The sequence below is a fragment of the Cavia porcellus genome, unplaced genomic scaffold, assembly GCF_034190915.1.
Source record: "Cavia porcellus strain 051 isolate PalLab524CR breed Dunkin Hartley unplaced genomic scaffold, mCavPor4.1 scaffold_18, whole genome shotgun sequence".
In the NCBI taxonomy this organism is placed as follows: Eukaryota; Metazoa; Chordata; class Mammalia; order Rodentia; family Caviidae; genus Cavia; species Cavia porcellus.
This window is the reverse complement of record NW_026947501.1, coordinates 37306749-37328067: the sequence shown is the minus strand read 5'-3', so window position 1 is coordinate 37328067 and position 21319 is coordinate 37306749. Positions and strand designations below refer to the sequence as shown.

The following is a 21319-nucleotide window of genomic DNA, read 5'->3' as shown; positions in this document are numbered from 1 at the left end:
TTTGCCTAGTCTCCAGTGTCAGGATCACAGGTGTGTGCCACTACACCTGGTTTCCCTGCCCTTTTCAGTATTTGAGATAGGGTCTTGCTAGGTGGCCCAGGCAGGCCTCGAACGTGTCATCTTCCTGCCACACTCTCTCGAGTGGTTGTATCCCTATGCTTGGTTTTGCTTCTGCTTTAATGTCTGTGTTCTCATAAGCCTCTAGTCTAGGGCTGGAGGTACACCACAGTGGTCATGTAACATATGCAAGGACCTGGCTCTGATCCTCAGCACCAGAAATTAACACATGAGTGTGCACGCATGCGTGTACACACACACGCACACTGACACACACACACACAAAGAAAAGAAAAAAATAGAAATGAAAAAAGAAACCTATAAACCATCTTCAACCCCTTTTCGGGATGAGGTGGAAGGCAGACAAATCAGCTGAGCAGCTGGATATGGTAGCTCACGCCTACAATCCCGCACTCAGGAGGCAGAGTCAGGAAGGTGACCATGAGTCTGATGTCAACCTGGACTACGAAGTGAGCTCGAGCCAGTCCTAACTCCATAGCGAGACCCTGTCTCAGGGGAAAAACGGGGCAGGCCCGGGGTTTAATAATGGCATCTCTCTTCTAGGAACGCGAGTGCTAAAGGAATAGGAATAAATAGGAATAAATAGGAAAGCCAGTACGGAGGAGGCCCCAGTAAAAGCTAACTGTTCTCAGTGATATCAAATGCTTGGTCCTGTGTCTCAGACCTGTCTGTCCTTCTAAATCTGTAACGTGTTCATACAACTCGTGTGTCTCAGCACTGTCTGCAGGGTGAGGAAAGTGTGACAAGTGAGCCTCACCTCAGGGAGCCTGCCCCAGAGACAGGCTCAGGACTGCGGCTGGCAGACCTGTCTGCACCACCAGCAGGAAGGGACTCCTCCTACCAGTGCCAGAGGCGGCACTGCACGTGCTCACCAGCAACGTCATGGCCTGCAACTGCTGCCGCCACCGCAGCTTCCCTTAGCAAGGGTGGCCTGGCAGCTGGGGGCCTGTGGGGCGCCGCCCAGCGTGCAAATAGTACGACACAGGACACACGCCTCTGATCCCAGCCTCTAGAAGGCTGAGGCAGGAGGATCCCTGAGTTCAAGGCCAGCCTGAACTACATAGAGAGATGCTGTCTCAAAAAAGGCATTTTCCTCTCTTCTCTAAGGTGTTTTATTTCAGGGCCCTCCCTGAGCTGCACCCCAGCTCCCAACCCTAGCATCAAGCCCAGCTCCAAGGTACATGCTTGGTGAGGCGAGTGAGAGGAACGGTGGGTGCGTGCAAGGGGTGCCTTGGCCTGGGAGGTGGGTGTGCAGGGTCAAGCTGATGCTGTGTGTGAGTGATTCTCAGTGCACAGGCTCAGGTGTGCAAGAAACGGAATATTCTCTATTAGAAACTAAAAGCCTCTCAACCTAACTGCTATTTTTCAGATAAAGTTGCTTCAATCTAAACTTAGTGGGGTTTTTTTGAGACAGGGTGTCATTATGTAGTTCAGGCTTTGAAGTCACTGTGGCCCAGGCTGGCATTTTCCTGCCGCAGCCTCCCCAGTGCTGGGATTACAAGCATGCGCCGCCACATCTGGTTATAGTTCATGTTTCTGTCTGATTTGGGAGGTAGGCGCAGTAGATCCCGGTTTCCGGCGGGGATCCCTCCTTCCTGTTGTCTGTGGGGCTGGCATCCCTCCCCCAAGGGGCTCCTGTCCTCTGGCCCAGGAAGGCTGTGGCCTTCTCGCACCAGCTCCTGCCTGGGTGAAGTCTGGGCACCAGCACGCTCCCGGCGCTGCATCCTCCCCAGGACCTCCCCCTCCCCTTCTGTCTGTGGCTCAGCCTCCAGGCTGATGTTTCCGGGGGTGCTTTTTCTGCTGTGTCTTGGCCTCTCCTGTAGCTTTCTGCCCACCTCTGACAATGACGCTGATGATAATGATGATGATGATTACACCTCAGGCTGAACCTCAGACTGAACTCAAGTCTGCTGAGCAAGTGCTTTTCGACTAACCCACATTCCAGCCCCACCCCAACCATTTTTTGGAGACAGGGTCTGGCTAAACTGTCCAGGCTGATTTTGAATGGAAGATCCTCCTGACTCAGCCTTTGGAGTAGCTGGGATTCCAGGGCCTGTACCACTGCTCTCTCTGGTCTTTTTCACGTCCTGTTTCTCAGATCTCTCCCTCCTCTAACAACCTTCCCAAAGGGAAAACTTTGCCCAGATTGACTGACATCTTCATCTGCTTTGGGTCTTAGCAGCCAGGGCTCAGGTGTTGCTTGTCTTTGGTCCTTTGCATTCCTCTGCCCCTGGTGCACACGTCAGCCGGGTGCCTGGTGCTGGGTGCCCCTGGTGTCCTTCATTTCACTGTCCTCTGTGCTCTGATAGCCAAATGCACTGTTACTATTACAATATTATAATTTTGAGAGGTCAATTAAAAATAGGCAAAATAAAAAAATTATTTGTTTTTAATCAGTACCAGGGATCGAACTCATGACTACCTGCTTGCAAGGCAGGTGCTTATGCCGCTGAGCTAAATCCTCAGCATTTGTTTTTAATCTTGAGACACAGTCTCACTAAATTGTTACGTTGCTCAGACTGGGCTCAGATTTGTGTTCTTTCTGCCTCAACCTCCAAGAGTGCTGGGATTATAGGTGTGCACCATCCTGCCCAACTGAAAAGATTTGGAGGCTGAGGCAAGAGGGTTGCTATTAATAGGCCCGCTTGGACAACTTAGTGAGATATTGTCTTAAAATGTATAAAAATACTAAAAAGGATTGGAGATTTCACACAGTGCTTCCTGGTTTCAATCCCCAGGATTAAAACAAAAGAAAAAACCAAAAAATTTTGTTTTGCCTTTATTATTCCTTCTGTAATGCTGTTTATTTGTCTATGTGCACCCGAGTTCCTGATTTATATAATTTTCCTTTTCTCTAAAGAACTTTTTCTCGTATTTCTTGCTGGTTATTTCTGGCTCGGTGTGGCCCTTGGGCTCTATAGAACTCTGGATTTTTGCTGTTGTATTCAAGGTCATGGGAAGAACCTGTTAGGTATGTGTCTGCTGCCACCCCAGACAGGACCACTAGATGGCATGCCTCCTCCCTGTCCAGGGCTGCGGTCCGCCGCCCAGCAGCCTGGACCACGCCCTGGCACCCCAAGCCTGCTATCCCCCGCCTGCAGCCTGAGGTTTTGCATTCTTGGATCTCTTTCTTACCTCGCACAAGAGAATATTTCAGTTCTCCAGCGTTTGAACATCTAGCGTTTCTTTAAGGACAGAGCTCCAGAGTGCAGGAGCGATCAGGCATCACCGATTCGGGGCAACCCTCCCACCCCCCAGCGAGTACCGTTCACCGGCCGTGGTTCCTAAAAAGAAAGGGCCCAGGGCAAAATTTGGTTGGAAAGGGGTGGTCTGTGGGGTGTGGACGAGGGGGACACCTGTGGATGCGCGGTGAAGCTTTCTTTTCCTTTCTTTCTTTTTCTTTTTCTGTTCTTTTTCTTTTTGAGACAGGGTCTCGCTGCGCAGTTCAGGTTGCTTTTGAACTCACTATGTAGTCTGGGATGATCTGAACTTTCAAGGATCTTCCTGCCTCAGCATCCTGAGTGCTGGGATTACAGGCGTGTGCCACTACGCCTGGTTTGTGCCTTGATGCTTTCTTTGCATGCCTCGTAAGGATGCTGCTCATGCATTTAATAGAAACAGCAACATTTTCTGAGATGCCTTTACTCACATGAAACAGTATTGGAAGTGTTTATTTTGTGTGGTGAAGGGTGTTCTGGGTCGAACCCAGGACACACATATGCTGGGTAAGTACTGAACTACATCTTTAGCCCTTTTAATTTTTTTTTTATTTTTTTATTTTTTTTATTTGAGACAGACTCTCATTCAGCCCAGGCCCGTCTTGCATTTCCGATCCTCCTGCCACAGCCTCTAGAGAAGTTGGAACCACAGCTCCGTGCCACTGCGCCCAGCCTGTTTATTTTACTTACAAGGCTGGTGCAGGCTAAGGTGGAGCAGAGCACTTCCTGGACCAGTCACGCTGTGGGTTGCAGGTGAGGACATGGGCTGGGTTTCAGCCTCCACCGGGCCACTGCAGCAAGGAATTGTGAAACCTGGTGGAGAAGGAAGGTGTGGCCTGACCCCAAAGGGGAGGGTGCGAGGAAGAGGCCCGGAGCGGGAAGCAGGAGTGGGAGGAGCCGCAGACTGGGAAGGGCTGGGAGGCGCGGTTCCCGCCTTCCGGGGACCCACCGCCAGCTGTTTTGGTGTCTGGGCGGAAGCTCCTGGTGTGGTAGGTGCGCGGAACTCAGTTACCTGTAGGGGTTTGGCATTGTTTTGCTTTTTGAGTCAGACTCTCACTGTGTAGTACAGGATGGATTTAAACTCGCTAGGTAGCCGGGCGGGTCACCAGGCCCTGTGCTTGCAGGAAGCAGAGAGCCTGGTGGAGTGGGGTGGGGTGGGGTGGGACCAGAGAGAAACCTCCCTAGCCACGCCCCCTGCCCCGCCTCTTCCGGTCAGTCCTGCCCTGGGGAGCAAGCCGGTTATGGTGCCCATAATCCAATCGCTTCCTACCTTGGAGGCCGTTTTAGATGGGAGCCATAACGTTTTGCAACCGCCTGTGAATCTGTACTATTAAAAAAAATTTTTAAGACAAAAAAAAAAAAGGGGGTTGGGGATTTAGCTCAGCGGCATAAGCGCCTGCTTGGCAAGTGTGAGGTCGTGAGTTCAATCCCCAGTACCAAAAAAGAAAGAAAAAGAATTACAAACAAGAAGCAGCAAAAGGGAAAGACAGACAGGCGCCCAGCTAAGTGAAAGAGCAGGAAGAGTCCAGGCAGAGCAGATTAGGAGGAGGCTAAACGTGGTAAGGGACACAGGCAGGTAATAGTGGCTGTGGGACAGCCAGCCCCGATTGATTTATCCCCCAAGATCAAACTTTAATCCTCTTTCTCCTGTATTCTGGGCTCTCTTTACGTAACCAGCTATCAACTCGCTAGCATTTCTGGTAAAACTGTCCATTGGAAAAGACTTAACTTTGTTATTATTATTATTATTTAGTGATACCGGTTTAGAACAAAAAGCAGAGGAAATGAGAACGGTTTCACTCTCCCCACTCCGCTAGAGCAGGAGCCTGTGTGTCCTCCTCCTCCTGCCCCTGGAATCTGAACTCCAGTTCTCTGGCCCGTGAGACCAGCAGCTCCCTGGGTTTTTGCATTTGGTCTGAACCCAGCTATTGCTATCCCGGGAAGCCTTAGTCCTTGGACTAAGCCGTACCACTGGCATCTCAGGGTGTGCTGTGCTGCGGCTGGCATATGACTGGGTTTCTCATCCTTCATGACTAATGAAATAGTTCCCCTAGTCAGTCCCCTCTCACCTCTTTTTATGAGGTGTGATCAAATTACATGGTGAATATTTAGATTGAAAAATTTATTAGAGTAAAAGACACATTGCTGTGAATCCCCTCACTTCATACACACCTATCCCATGGTGCTTGCTACTTTCTGAGACAGTTCTGCAAGTCCTCTTTCATGAGTGTCTTTCGTTCTGCAGCCATGGCTGCCTTCAAGGCCTAAACAATTCAGAATGTTTACCTTTCATGGTCATTTTGACTCTGAGCTTGGAGTTACATGGTAAAAGAGGTGGATGAGGAGTGTATTTGCCTGCCTTTGTGTTGGATGACACTCAGCAGGAGCATTCACCGAATTTTTGATCACACCTGGTAAAGACATTCGCCAAAAAGGACTCCAGACCTGCTTCAGGAAGTGTTAAGAAGGGTTAAGAATGGAGCATGGGGGACTGTTTCCAGGTGGATAATGACAACCTATCTCTTACCGGAAGCCCCCAGCAGGTTGGATAATGCCTACCCGCCATGGGTAGACCTTCCCAGCCCAGTCTGGCAACACACGCTGAGCTCTTCTGGAAACACCCTAGAAATAGTGGTTGACCAGTTCTCTAGGCATTCCTCCACTTGGTCAGGTTGACACGCTCGATTAATCAGCACATGAGGCATATGTTTTTTTCTAGCTATGGAAACAAATCTTGAGGTATTGAAGTTATTGTTTTCTTGCAGCTTTGAAAGACGTCATCTGTGAAACCATCTGGGCCTGGAACTCTTCTGAGCAGTAACAATGTGTGTTTGTGTGTGTGTGTGTGTGTGTGTGTGTGTGTGTGTGTGTGTGTGTGTGTGAGAGAGAGAGAGATATACTTGTGATACGTGGGAGGTGTTATTCAGTGCAGAGATTTAGGGCTGATTTTTAAATAGTGGCATGCCAGTATTTAATGACCCAAGCTCCAATTGTACTTGAGCTTGGAATTAACCTTTTAATCTCACCTTTCTGCAAAGCTTTGTTGTAGATATACCTCTCCTGAAAAAATATGGTTGATAATGTTGTTGATCCAGTGGGAGAATCTTTCACAAAGATTTGAAAGAAATTAAGCCAAGATGGTTGGACACACTTTGTAATCCCAGCACTTGCAAGGCTAAGGCAGCAGGATCTCAGGTTCAAGGCCAGCCTGAGCAATTTAGTGAGACACAAGAGTGAAAGGTCTAGCTCAGTGGTAGAGCACTTGCCTCATGTACGTGAGGCCCTGGGTTCAGTCCCCAGAATTGTACACACATACACACATGACTGTGTTCACAGAAACAACAAACTCTAGCCTTCTTTCCATCATGTTGAATTGTACTTGTTTAAAATGCTTTCTTGTAGGGGTGAGGATTTAGCTCAGTGACACGGGTGTCTGCATGGCAAGCACAATGTTGTGAGTTTGATCCCTGGTACAAAAAAAAAAAAATGCTTTCTTGTTCAGTCCTTTGCCATCTTTTTTTTTTTTTTTTTTTTTTTTTTGCAGAAATTTGAGTCCCAACTGGGCAATTTAGTGAGATCCTATGTAGAAATAACACATAAAAAAGGGCTAGGGAAATAATTCAGTTGCAGAGGGTTCACTTCCTACTGGGTTTAGCACAAATCCAGTACCTAGATTTTCCCTTTCTTTTCTTCTTTTTCTCTTTCTCTTTCTCTTTCTCTTTCTCTTTCTCTTTCTCTTTCTCTATCTCTTTCTCTTTCTATTTCTCTCTCTCTCTCTCTCTCTCTCTCTCTCTCTCTCTCTCTCTCTCTCTTTCTTTCTTTCTTTCTTTCTTTCTTTCTTTCTCTTTTCCCAGACAGGGTCTCACTATGCAGTTTAGGCTGACCTTGAATTTGAGGTGACCCTCCTGCCTCAGCCTCCCAGATGCTAGAGGGCATGCACCAGCACACCCAGCTCTGGAATTTCACAGGAGCACATTGCTGTCCTGGTATCCCTGATAATTAAGTTTCGAACCGCACCTTTGGTCCTGTGTTGTGACTCTGAGTCCCTAGGCAGAAAACCAAGCTCCTTGCAAGGCAAAGCACCCTGCTTCTTCTCCCTCTTACTGCCTGCGTGAGGCAAAGTGAACCTTGCCCAGTGCATCTGCAGCAAGCCAGGCCTGGCACAGCACAGACTGCGGCCCATACCCCTGGGGATCCCTGCTGCAAAGTCTAGATGCCATGGGAGGAAGTGGAAAGAAACCTCAGATACCCTGGTGGTTTGTGTTGTGTATCAATTTGTCCAAGCTCTGGCCCCAGCTACTTGGCCAGACATAGTCTCTGCCTTGCTCTCAAGGTATTCTATAGATGGGATTAGCATTTGTAACTAGCTGACTTGAAGTAGGGAGAGTATTCTTGGGTGGGCTACATCCAATCAGTTGAAGATAGTTCCTGGAGAAGGAATTCTACCTAGACACCATACACTGGAGGAGCCAGCCTGCCAACCTGCTCTGCAGATTTCAGACCAGGGCCAGCTTTGGCCATTACTATTTTTGCTTTTGGGGCTGGGATGGAATGAGGGGCCTCACATGGGCTAGGCAGTGGCTCTGGCCCTGAGCTTGTTCCAGCCCAGCTGTTACACTGCTGTGGCCTCACTCCAGACCCTGCTGACTCGGCTTCCTCACTTGGCCTGAAGCCCTGAGTCCCAAATCCTGACTCTCAGCCGGGAGTGGGAGCAGTCAGTGGGACTATGTGTGATAGCCCAGTTGACTGTGCTAGTTTTTAAAATTTCTTCAAAATCAGGGGAGAAAGTACGAAGCCCTTAAGACTTGTCTGGGGTTTGCTGGCAACTGGATTTGTGGCTTGCTGTAATGGCAGGAATACCCTGGATGTGACACTCGGGTCACCCCAGCCTCACATCAGGAAGTGTATGGTGTGGGTTTGTCCCTTTCTTGGTGACACCAGCTTCAGTGTATCTAGGCCATCTGTCTTCCCTTATGGAGCCAGTGTCCTTAGATCAAGGAAGAGCGGCTGCCCTAATTCAGGCCAGTGCCAGGCAGGGTCAGGATTTCTGTTTGAACTGGATGAAGAGAAATGATCTTTTTTCTGTTGTCCCTCCACCTAGGAGGAGTGAAGACACAGAGCCCAGAGCTAGAGAAAACGAAACCAGGTTCCTGTGACAGCATTTAACTCCCCATCCACCACAGCTTAAGCAGCATCTACTCCTTGGACTGCTCATTACTGTCCATCCATCCATCCATCCATCCATCCATCCATCCATCAGCCGACCATTCCATCCATTCTGTTGCTTGAGCCAGGTTGGATAGGTATTCTTTTTTCTCCCCTCCTTTTGTCAGAAACCAGAGAATCTTTGTGATATGATTATGCATGATGATTATGCATTACGATTATGACTTTATGACTTATGACTGATTATGACTTTCTCCTAAGAACAATTCTGATCAAATAACATAGACATCTGAATATCAGGAAACAAAATGAGGGCCAGCTTGGTGGGCGATAACATTTAGACCCCCAAAAAATGATTCAAAGAAGGGCTGAGGATTTAGCTCAGCAGCATAAGCACCTGCCTTGCAAACAGACAGTCCTGAGTTCGATCCCTGGTACCGATAAAAAAAAAAAATGATTCAAAGAAAAGGTTCTGGGCCGGGGGTTTAGCTCAGTGGCTTAAGCGCCTGCTTGGCAAGTGAAAGATCGTGAATTCAATCCCCAATACCAAAAAAATAGAAAAGAACAGTTTCTTTCTAGTTATAGATGCCTTGGGTGAAAGTCTTGGGGCTGCACTTATGCAAGAGTGAGTATTTCTCTGGGCAGAATTTCCTTCCAAGAGAACAGGATTTCTTCGCAATGTAGGCAAAATTCTTGCTAAGGTTTGGATGTTGGATTACCTTAACAGCGTCCTGGGGCCAATGGTTTTTATCTTACAGCCACTAGCGAAGTCCTTCTGATCTTGCTGACTTTCTCTGAAACTGACCAGTTTAACCTCACAGAGAAGAAAGGCCTGGAGGTCTCAGGGATTCAGGGGATCAGCTCGGCTCTCAGACAGAGCTAGCCGTCTGGGTGTCTGTTGGATTTCAGTGGGAAGTGCTTTCAGTTTTAAAGCAGGATTCAGAATTCCATGATCTCATATTTTGTTAATCCGGGTTTTCTGTTCATTTCACCTGTGAAAGATGACCTAGCCTTACATTTGGTTATCTGATCTTTGACAAAAGGACCAAAAACATATGCTGCAAGAAACATAAGCTCTTTAACAAATGGTGTTGGGAAACCTGGTAAGAAATGCAGGAGATTAAATCTAGACCATATCTCTTCCATCTACTAAACCAAAATCGAAATGGATCACAGATCTAAATGTTAAAATAGAAGCCCTGTATCTCCTGGAGGGTAAAACAGGCAAAACTCTTGAAGACATAGGAATAGATAAGGACTTTCTACTTATTTTTAATTTATTTATTTAGACAGTCTCACTATGTAGTGCAGGCTGAACTCACTATGAAGCCCAAGCTCCCCTCAAACTCAGGGGCGATCCTCCTGCCTCAGCCTGCCGAGTGCTGAGATTATAGGTGTATGCCAGTATCTCTGGCCACATAAAGACTTTCTGAACAGTCTCAATTGCATAACAAATAACATCGTGAGTCAACACATAGGATTTTAGCAAAATAAGCTTCTACATTACAAAGGAAATAACCTACAAAGTGAAAAGACAATCTGAGGAATGGGAAAATTTTTTTTGCAGTTACATCTCTGATAGAGGACTAAGACTTAGAATATATGAAGAGCTAGAAGAAATTAGACTCAATAAAATAAAAGAATTTTTAAAAATGGCAACTGAAATGAATGGATTTATTTATAAGTATCCGATAAAATATAGGTCACCAATAAATACATGAAAAAAATGTTCCACTTCTCTGGCCATTAGAGAAATGCAAATCAAAACAAAACTGAGATTGCATCTTACTCCAGGAGGAATGACTGTCATCCTGAAATCAGTAATGAACGCTGGCAAACCTGCAGGGGTGGGGAACCCTTTTACGTTGCCTGTGGGAATATAAACTAGTCCAACCACTTTTGAAATCAGTATGGAGATTCCTCAAAAAACTAAAAATAGAAGTTCCATTTGACTCAGCTCTTCCCCTTTTAAGTATCTTCCTGAAAGAGTTAAAGGCATGGTATTATAGGGACACAGGCATATGTGAGCTGGTGGCAGCACAACTTGTAACACCTAAGTCTTGGGAACAGCCTGTATGTTCTTCAGCAATGGGATGGATGAGGAAAATGTATTGTTTTTGTTTTTATGGTACTGAGGATCGAACTCACGACTTCACGCTTGCCAAGCAGATGCTTATGCCACTAAGCTAAATCCCCACCCCTGGAAAATGTAATGATGCACAGTGGAGTGCTGCTTCTTCTGTACAGAAGGATAAATTGAATCACTTTTAGGAAAATGGATGCAATTCGAGGTTATAATGTTAAATGAATCAGACACACAAGCTTAAATATCCCATGGTTTCTCATATGAGTAGGAAAAAAGTAGAAATAAAAAGCAAAATAGGAGACAGATAATAGGAAACAGGGAGATAGATCTTTTGCAAAACAGAGGGATCAAGAGATGGAGGGAAGCGAGGGGAGGGGAAGAGAATAAAGAAGAATGAAATGTGTCATGTACATGTACCAGCACCTGCGATGACTGCAACCTTTGTGTAATGCAAACATTCACCAATAAAATTTTAAAAGATAACATTAAGAAAAAAACAACAGCCTGGTCTAAGACCCAGCACTTTGCAGACACTTGATAAACTATGGTTATATAAATGGAGAAAGCAGTGGGTCAACAGATAACCATAGCCCCTGCAGTGTGGCTCTAACCTGCCATTTCTTCTGACCAACCCAACTGGGACTTGAGTTATTTGCATCTTCACGGATTTCCCCTGCTGTCGCAGAATCACAGACACCGCGCTATTTTGCAAGCTTATCCCCCGCTTCTCACAGATCTGGGCTATAGATACCAACTTTATCATGGCTTTGTTTTATTGTCTCTCTGGAAATTTTTTAGCCATAAAGTGAATTTATGATATTTACTTGGGGCCGTCTAAGCTTTTTCTCTCCCAAGCAGTACCGTGTCTCCCTACATGCTCTTTGGGAAATGCCTTGGTGATGAGATGCTTTTCCTCTGAAGTTTGAAGCCAATAAATGAAGTCACATAGCAAATAAAAGTTTCTGTATGTCTGTTAGATTATAATTTCTGCAACTGCCCATGATCCAGAGTCTGGTCATTTCTCTCTCTGTAGTATCTTTTATAGCTTTCTTATCCCTAAGTCACTTTTGAACCAGAGCCAGTGGAGCAAGCTTGCAGAGAGCCAAAATATGATTTTCAGAAAGTGGGTTAAGTTGGTTACCATACTGTGAGCACTCAGCAAATGTCAGCTCTTCCCTCTCCCGTAAAATACGCTGATGGTTAGACACCTTCCAGGGTCCCTTCATGTGCATGGAAGTCTTCATTACCTCTTGCCTGGACTATTGCAGTCCCCAACTAATTGTTTTTCTCTACTTAGATTCTTCTCATTCCAGCCAATCTTTATTAGAATACTTTGGGCTAGAAGAACAGAAAACCCAACTGCAGAGCTCTTAAGTATAAGGGAAAATTGTTATCTCACATGACCGAAAAGTTCAAAGATAAGGCACTTTCGGGAAACTTGAGCAGCTCAGGACTCATCAAGTTCCTGGTTCTTTCCAGTTGCCAAAGTTGCCCACCCTCAGCCTGTTAGTATTTCCGCTGATAGCTGCAAGATGCCCATCATGGTGCAAATGCCACACCCTTCCACCATGACGTCTGTATGTTTTCATTACGATCAGTCTTCCAAGAAGCCTGTAAGTGGCTTCCTCTTGGGTCTCCTTTGCCAAATTTGTAACATATACCTGGCTTTTTATTTTATTTTAAAGAGAAAAAACCAAAAGAGGACAGAACAAAGCAGATCGGAACAGAACAATGTAAGCAACACAGCATTTCACAAGACGAGAACCGGATATTAACAGTAGCTACCATAATGTCTCATTCTTTGAAATAGTTGAATATATCTTCACATACAATAATATCAAACATAACAAAATAGTATAAAACCTTTCAAGAGAATGAAAGTATTACAGGGCATTCAGAACCAAATAACAGAAAATGAACAATGCCTGCTATATTATCTCATTTTCCATAAAAAATTTGTTTATACTATCACACATGTTAATATCTGGTAAGACCCAACATGATAGAACCAATGGAAATAGAAGAATAAAAGCATGGTAGGATTTCAAAGCAAGATGATATTAAATCAGCCATGGCCATCATAATGTCTTGTTTTCTTCAAAGTAGCTGTTCATACAATCACACATAATAAAATCAAACAAACCAGGATAAAACCATTCCAACTAATGAATGAAAACATTATAAGGCTTCAAAGCAATGTAATGAGGAATCATGATTACTATAAAATCTTATATACTCTTACCATTACTTACACTAGAGAGACTATATGGTATTTATACATGTGAGTTTGATTTATTTCACTTGTGAGTCTGGTCTCAAGTTGCATCCATTTGTTTATAAATATCTCAATGTGATCACTCTTTATAGCTGAGTAGTACTCCACTGTATAAAAATACCACAACTTTTTTTTATCCATTCCTCAGTTGATGGGCACTTAGGTTGTTTCCAAGATCTGGCTATTACAGATTGTGCTGCTATAAACATGGGTGCACATATATCACTGCATTTTCAGTTCTTCTTCCAATATGCCCAGAATTGGAATAGCTGGGTCAAATGGGACTTCCAATCCCAGCTTTTTGAGAAATCTCCAGACTGATTTCCACAGTGGTTGCACCAGTCTACACTCCCACCAACAGTGCAGAAGAGTTCCTTTTCCCCCACAGCCTCTCCAGCATTTGTTGTTGGTAGTTTTATTGACATACACCTGTTCTTAAGATGACTGCTGACAACAGTCATGGAATTACCATCACTAGGTCAAACCACGGATTCCCTACATGACAGAACCAGTGAATCCTTATGTTTCAAATATTTCATAACTCTTTTTTGAAATAAAAGATAGTATACACAACACCACACATATTCTAAAAGACACATCAACATAAGCCCTAAGTAGAAAATAAAGGCAATTTATAAAAATCATATATGTCTGAATTTTAATATGTGTAGTAGCTTGTGTCATGGGTTCCCATTATTTCCTGCTTTCTCTGTAACAGAATTATACATCCCAGCTTGCTGGTGATGTACAGAGCCTCACATAATTGGTGTTAGGCTTGGTTTAGGATTTGCTTTGGTCAGTGTAAGATGAATGGAAGAGTCACGTCAGAGAAGAGTTTGAAAAGCCACCAAATGACTATCATATTATTCCTCTTTGTGTGTGTGTGTGTGTGTGTGTGTGTGTGTGTGTGTGTGTGTATGTGTGTGATACTGAGGACTGAAGTCAGGGCCTCTACTCTGAGCTACATGTCACCTCTTTTTATCTTTCATTCTGAGTCAGGGTCTTGCTAAGTCACTGAGTGGACCCTGAGATCCAACTTGCTAGCCTCAGCCTCCTAGGATGCTGGGATTACACGGTGCGCTACCATGGCCAGTTTATTACTCTTTCTCTTTGCTATAGCAACAGCATGTCTGAGAGCAGCTGCTCCTTTACCCTGGATCTCAAAATGATGTGTAAAGTGAACAAGATAAACAGTATTGTTGTAAGTCATTGAGATTTGAGTTGTTTGTTACTGCAACAAAACCAGTCTGATTAACACCGTATAATACAAGATATTCTAGCATATAAAAAAGTAGTCTGCACATTATGTATTTTTCACCTATACATAGCATTACCATCATTCAGCAGCTTCAGATAAATACCCATACAATTGTTTTGTATGAGACAATTTAGAAACCAAGAGGGATGTTGCTATTAGTACGATTTTCTGCAAAGGTGATCAACTCAGTGAAGCTGTGACTTAAAAACAAAAAATTCCTCAGTTTACATGATAATTTATATTCACAGACATGAAGCCTATAATAAAATTTGGCAAAACTAATGTGTATGTGTGTGTGTGTCTGTGATGCTATTAGATTACACACAGCTCTGTGACTGGAAGAAAGCACTAGGATGTGTTCAGAGTGTGAAGACTCATCAACCTGTACGGCTCTGTGTATTAGCCTCAAGGTATGTTAGACCACAGTAGAGAGCTTATAAAGTCATGCAGAGCATGGGACAAATCTATGATGTATGAGACTGTCCCATGCATTCCAGGATGTTGGGCATTCCTGATCTCTGTCTCCTATGGGCTAGTGTCCCAGAACAAACTACCCCACAAATCTCTGTAATATTGAACCTCTGAGTGCTGTAAGTTTATGCTAACCCAGCCTCACTCCCTGAGCTGGGCTTTTTATCTGAATACAATTGGTCTATCCATGGCATCCTTCATAGGTGCAGTCAGAGGGAATGGGAGTGTGGCTCCACTGCTGGTGGTAGTGATGGAAGGGTGAAGGTTATGGTGGTGATGGTGGTAAAGGTGATGATGGTGGGGTTAGTGGTGCCAGGAGTCACAGTGATGATGGAGATGATGATGGGGATGATGGTGGTCTTGGTGAAGATGGCTATGATGGTGGTGATCGTGATGACAAAGATAATGGGAATGTTGGTCATGGTGGTCTTGGTGATGGAGATCATAGTGGATTTGGTGATGGCAGCAGTGATGTCAATGGTTGTGGTGGTGATCCTGGTGGTGATAGTCTTTGGTTAGCCATCTGTGTCTGCTCATCATCTTTCATATCTTTCACATACATCTCAGATCATTTTGTCTGGATCTTCCAAATCTGCAATGGCTCCAAGTTGTCTGTAAAATAAACAACAACCAACTTGCTTTCCTAAGCTAATTTTGAGGCTGCCTGCTTTCACTGACCCTGTTCACTCTGTCACCATGCGATACTCCTCTATTGTGAAAGCCTTGTTCTCTGTTCACATGCTTCTTCTTGTCAGAATTAACTTCTTCTTTGTCTCCCTCCCCATGGTGCTTTACTTCTATGTCTTTAACATTCTTTCCATTCTTCCTGTTGTATAGCTAATTGGCACAGCCTTCTATGCCCTCCAGGGACTTTGTTCAGTGATACTCACTCACCGGGATTTAAGAAGTACAGGTTGGGCTAAACCGAATGATGAACACAGCCTAATTTCACAGAATTTAACAAATTAACTGAGCTGTGATTGTTCTTATAGTTTGGATCAGAAATGTCTCCTAATGTCCTAAGAGTTAAAGGCTTGTTACCCGAGGCAGCACCACTGGGAGGTAGTGAAAACTTTGAGATGGGGCCTAGGGCCTGGGGGTTAGCCCAGCAGCACAAGTGCCTGCCTGGCAAGCGCAAGGTCCTGAGTTCAATTCCTGGCACAAAAAAAAAAAAAAAAAAGAGAGAGAGATAGGGCTAGTAGAAAGTCTTTGTCACTGAGGGTGTACCCCTAAAGTGGATTAGGGGGATACCCCATCTCTTCCTGAATTTTGTGTCCTGGTCGTGAGGTAAGGTGAGCAGTTTTGTACCCTGCACTCCTGCCATGATATATGGCTCCACCTTAAGGTCAATTGACCATATACAATGGAACTTCCAAAACTGAACCAAAACCACCTCTTGTCTTAGTAAATCAATTGTGTCAGATTATTTTGTTGCAGTGAAAGAAAGCCAATATGTTTCTTGCCTGGATAATGCAGCTTTATAGCCTCCACTGTGAATTAACAGTGCTTCCTTCCCCTCTTTGTAGAAAGACTGCATCCTGGACTGGGTGCTGGGAGGGAAATGAGTACATTTGGCCCCCCTGAACCACAGTAATATCCACAAGTTCCCCCATCATTGGGCCCTGTCTATGCACAAATAATAAGACAGTAGAGGGAAGAACTTTTTTTTTTCTTTTTTCTTTTTTTTTTTTTTTGTCACAGACATGAGTCTAGTTTGAGAGGGAAGAACTTTTAACAGGGCCATAATGCAGTGGGAGAGGCAAGGCAATGCTTCAGTTACAATGCAGTGAGCATTTCCTGAGTGTCTCATGGTTATCAGTGAACAAGACCCTTTCTCCATTCAGTGTGGATGGGAAGGTGCTGTCTGGGTCCAGGTACCAGCAGGCAGAAGCAGGTAGGAATTGTTTGGTACAGATCTCACCATCAAGTCACTGTTTTACACAAAACAGGCAGAGGCTCCCTCTGCCCAGGAGTCCCCACTCTGGACTGCAGGGGCTGCCTCTGTCACTCACTACATTTCAAATGTTAGGCACACAATGACCTCACCGCATTTGAATTAGCTGCTGTCACCCATCATCCAGCCTCTTGGGGTTAGGCAAAAAAAGTGGTCAAACTATCTCCTTAAAGAACTCTACACCCAGTAATCTCTGTTCTCTCGCCCTGCGGCCCGGCATCCTCTTCCATTTGCCCCTCTGGGCTGGTCCCACCCCCTCCCTCCGGGTCCACAGGGCGTGATCCGAGGGCCAGCACCACCCCCTCTCCCCCCTCGTTCCCACCCTTGCTGATCTAAGCAGCACTCCCTCTAACGGCTCCAGCGGAAGGAAGGCTCCGTGCTGGGGTGGAGACAAAGCTAGGCTGTCCCCACCTAGTTCTGAGGTGGGCTCCCCGAGTTTTGTGGTTCCCGCGGGTGACTCTCCAGATCCCGCCTTTTGTTTTTGTTCTCACGCTGCTTTTCCTCGTATCTAGAAGCCTTTTGGAGCCTGCGAACTCGCCCATTTCCAACCTTCCCCTTTCCGGTTCATACTTTAAATCACTGGTCTCTTAGGGTGCTAATCGGGGTTAAGAGGCCAGAAAGCGGGTGAACTCTGGAAGCTTTACCAAGCGCTAATACTCCCTTTTGATAGAACACTTTGCAGCAGACAAAAATGGGATTAAAATTTTACGTGGACTGCATCATGAGCCAAAAACCCATGCAACCTTAAGGAGATTTAGGTAAACCTAAATTTACAAGCCCCCCCCCCCGCACATTCTGCGATTCCTTTTCCTCCCGTCTGCAGCAGAACTCAAACTCACACACACTCAACACTAAGACACCCAGACCACGCCAGCCATGCCACGAGGTGTGTTTTATTTTCACTCATAATACAAATAATTTCTATAATATCCCAGGGCAAACCGGAGAATTTGGCAGTCCGATTGGGGGGGTCCCCTCTGAGACCCACGGGCCGGTGGCATCGGCGCGGAATGCCCGGGTTCACAGTGCAGCTTGTGGCTCGGGTCCATCTTGAAAGTGGCTCTTCCTCCACATCACGCCTGGGGGGTCTCGGAGATGACGGGGGTGGGGAATCCTCTAGGCTCTTAGGAAATCTCACTCCGCTTTTCCTGCTCAATGGCTGCGGGGTGCGAGAAGCGGGCATTGGAGGGCGAGGCCACCACTTCGCGCCCCTTCCCGCACCCAGGCGCTCGCCAACTTGGTGTGGGCGAGGCACCCACGAAGTCTAGGGTTAAGAAAGGCGCTGGAGACTGGGGCCGAGCAGGGCGCTTTGTGTATCTGGAAAGGGTGGCTGGGGCCGCCAGCCCGGGGTTCTGGGGAGGGGGCAGGGCTGGCACGGAGGGGCGGGCGGGACTGCGGACCCGGGCTGGGTGTACTCACTCTCTTTGGTCGGCAGGGTGTTCTTCTCCTGCGTCTCAGTCTTCTTCAGCTTGGCCTTATCGAAGCTGGCGATTTCCCCCATGTCTGGTTTGTCTGCCATTTTCTTAAAACAATCCTGGTGGGCAAAGCCAAGCGGTTGGCTGGGGCCGGGGACCAGCGCCCCCACCCCGCGCTCAACGCCGACGTGGCACTCGGCCGGGGTGTTCCACGCAGCCCGGGCCGAGGATCCGAGTGCGTCCCGAACCCCCCTCCAGGGCGTGGTCGGCCGGCCGGAACTGGGAGTCCGAGCAAAGAAGAGCGCCAGGCTGCTGCACCACCCTGACGACTCCACCCGGCCGTGCCCGTCCCCGTCCCCAGCACTAGTCTCGGTCCCCGTCCCCGGCCCGGTCCCGGCCCCTGCGCTGCGCTCACCGAAGTGTCCCTCTCCGAGCCCGAGGTCCTGGTGCTCCCACTCGCGTTGCTGCAGCAAGAGACAAAAGAGCGGCGCCCGGCCCTCTCCTTATATACGCCGCGCCCCGCCCCGCCCCTCGCCCGCCGCATCGGGGGCGGGGCCGGTTCCGGGGGGCGGGGCTGAGCGGGCGGCCAGCTCCCCGCCGCGCCCCACGCAGCGCACCCCCTGGGCTGGGCGAGGCCCTTCCGCCTCCCCGCTTGCCCCCTCGCGGTGAGCCGCCTGGGGCACACCCCGGGGTGTGCTTTTGGATTTACCGTCTCAGTCCTCCCAGAATCAGCCGCTCAGCCGCAGGAAGGGCGTGGGAGGCGCGGGGTGGAGGGGGAGGGCTGAGCTGTGTGGTTTCTGTGTGTGTAGTGTGTAGTTGTGGATGTGCGGGCGTGCACGCGCTCTGCAGCCTCCCTTGCTCACAGGAGGCCCCGCCATACACCGTGTCACCCCTCCAGAGTCCCCTGTTCTTTTCACAAGCACTCCAGCAGCGGTCGCTAGCATTGTCTGCGGGGAGGTGGGCGGGGAGCTATGGGGGGGCTGGGGCGCCCCCTTCCTGCCGCCTCCTAGGGCGCTCTGGGAACTCTGTGTCCAGTGAGGCCTCCTCCTTGAGCTCACCTTGGAGGTACTCGGGCCTGGCCGTGTGTCTACCAACGACCTCCTTGGTCTTACCCCGTCATAGGAGGGTATAATGCAGCTGCTCAGAGCTTTCCCAGAAAAGTTGTATTTTCAGCCTGTGCAGCCCCTTCAGATGATACATTCCATTATTTAGCAGCCCAGGAGGGAACCTGTGCACCCCCACCTCCGACTCCCTCACCCCACCCCCAGTTGTTCTAGTACTTTGCTTTTTCCAGTGTTAAGGAGTGGAGTAATATTCTGTTCATGGTTGGAGGGAAAGAAGAGTGGTATTTCCTGAGTGAAAACCAAGCTTCTTGGTCTGATAGGCAGATCCACAAATACACATACAAAGTAGACCTAAAGAGGCTTGAGGAAAGAAAAGTTGACTTTCCACTCTGGCAGCCACATTCTACGCTGGTTTGGTTTCGCTGTCATGCAGCTCTCCTCCTCCTCCTCCGTGGCTCTCTGTCCTCCTGGGTCCTGCTACAAGTGCACTCCCCTCTGCCAGAGGGGAGGAAAGAGCACAGGATAAAGGACCACTGGAATTTTATGGACCAGGCTTACTTCACCCTCATTTCTTTGGCCAGGGCTCACTCTTAGCCTAAATGAAAGACAAGCTGGTCAATACAGTCCAGCTCTGACCCGGAGAAAAAGCAAATAGGGTTGAGTGGACCCAAACCAGTCTCTTCCCTTTGCTGCTGAAGGGTCTGCCAACCCCATATGAAAATATGTATACATCCAGAGAGGGCAGATCTTAAAGAGTGTCTCACCTGGCATTTCTTTTCCAATGTAATGCTCAGCGTTGTTTAGCTGTTACCTTCTTGGGCTTTGCTTTTGGCTTGAGAATGGAAATAATTACTTGTGGCAACCTAGCGAGCTTTAATTTTTAACTTTCCTTTATTTAGGAAACAAGGAAGCCACTTCTTTTTTTTTTTTTTTTTTTTTTTGGGGGTCTTTTTCTTTTTTATTGGTACCAGGGATTGAACTCATGACTGCCTGCTTGCAAGGCAGGCACTTATACCACTGAGCTAAAGCCCCAACCCCTGAAGCCACTTCTTATAGGTCAGGTGTGGAGATACACATTTGGAGATGGAGCATCTCCAGGATTCCCAGTCGAAGTTGTTCAGGTGGACCCGCAGATGTTCCCCATTCCTTACTATGAAGCATTGGTAACTTAAGAAAAATGTTGCCTCCAATGCTGGAATCAGTGACTTTATTTTTTTCTTTTTGTCTTTTTCCTTTTTATTGGTACCGGGGATTGAACTCATTACTGCTTGCAAGGCAGGCGCTTATGCCACTGAGCTAAATCCCCAGCCTCAATCAGTGACTTTAAAAAGGTGGGTCTTCTTAGTTCTCCTACCATTTAAGTAGATTGGCCTCAGTAATTTTCTTCTGAATAAAATGTGGCAAAAACCAATGAGGTCAGGCCATAAAAGACCATATAGTTCTGTAAGATTCTCATAATGCCTCCAGGGTCTTCAGAAACATCTACTCTGCATTCCTCAGCGTGCAGCAGAGACAAACTGTCCCTAACCAGATTGTAGCTCCTGTGCAAGATCAAGTGTTGCAGTTGTCTCAAGTTACTAAGTTTCATGAAGTTCTGTTACAGAGGGGCAAACACTAGACCAGGAGGAAATCATTAACTTGGTGGTGCTAGGCTCTCTGGGCCCATTAGGTATTTCCCTAAATCAAATACTTCAGTAAAAGTTCACTGAATGTGTATAGACTGCTGGGTCAGTGGCAGTGACTTGGGTGTGACAAGTATAATGGGACTCTTGAGATGGCTTTCTTGGGACTTGGGTGTCATTCCTATGTGCCAGGATTTCAGCCAGCTGCTTGGAGCAGACTAGATGCAGCTAACAGATGGCACAGAGAAAGCTGAGTCACTCACTTCCAGTTACATTTCCCTCTTCTTTGTTGAGAAGGCTGCTTTGGAACATGTAGAGCTCATAAGGGAGGTGGAAGGGAGCCCTGAGGACCATCAGCGTGGTGGCAGCTTCATCCCTCTGCATTGTCCATTTTTTCATAAGAGGATGGTGGAGGGATGTAGATTGAAGCCGGGTTACATTATGCACAGTCGAACTCTGTAAATTACAAACATAGCTGGATTCAGTGGAGAAATGGGTAAAAGGTGGCAGGTTGAATCTGCTAGGAACATTGATGGAGCCTTCTTGGCCTAAATGTCAACCCTCCCAGTGTAGGAAGACAGAATGGATGTCGTTAAATCTGTAGTGACAGCAAGGTTCATGGCCGTGTGGACAGGAAGGGTCCAGTCCAGACTGCCTTGGACCTAAGGCTGTAAGGATACATTCTCCTGGGTCAGGGTCATTGTCTTGCTCT

The 21319-nt window shown here is 46.9% G+C and overlaps 1 protein-coding gene and 1 long non-coding RNA gene across 2 annotated transcripts; one reads left to right on the top strand and one right to left on the bottom strand.

The window, feature by feature from the left end:
• The first annotated feature begins 3174 nt into the window (after positions 1-3174).
• Positions 3175-10117, top strand: LOC106027485 (uncharacterized). Its single transcript, XR_010040690.1, has 3 exons — positions 3175-4285; positions 6062-6121; positions 8398-10117. It is a non-coding gene; the product is annotated as an uncharacterized LOC106027485 (long non-coding RNA).
• A 7262-nt stretch (positions 10118-17379) lies between these two features.
• On the bottom strand, positions 17380-18492 carry Tmsb10 (thymosin beta 10). The gene is made up of 3 exons (XM_063229647.1): positions 18337-18492; positions 17926-18040; positions 17380-17665 (listed from the first exon to the last, which is right to left on the bottom strand). The coding sequence occupies exons 1-3, from the start codon at positions 18463-18465 to the stop codon at positions 17631-17633; spliced, it is 279 nt and encodes a 92-aa protein (XP_063085717.1). The 5' UTR covers positions 18466-18492; the 3' UTR covers positions 17380-17630.
• Between the last annotated feature and the right edge of the window lie 2827 nt (positions 18493-21319).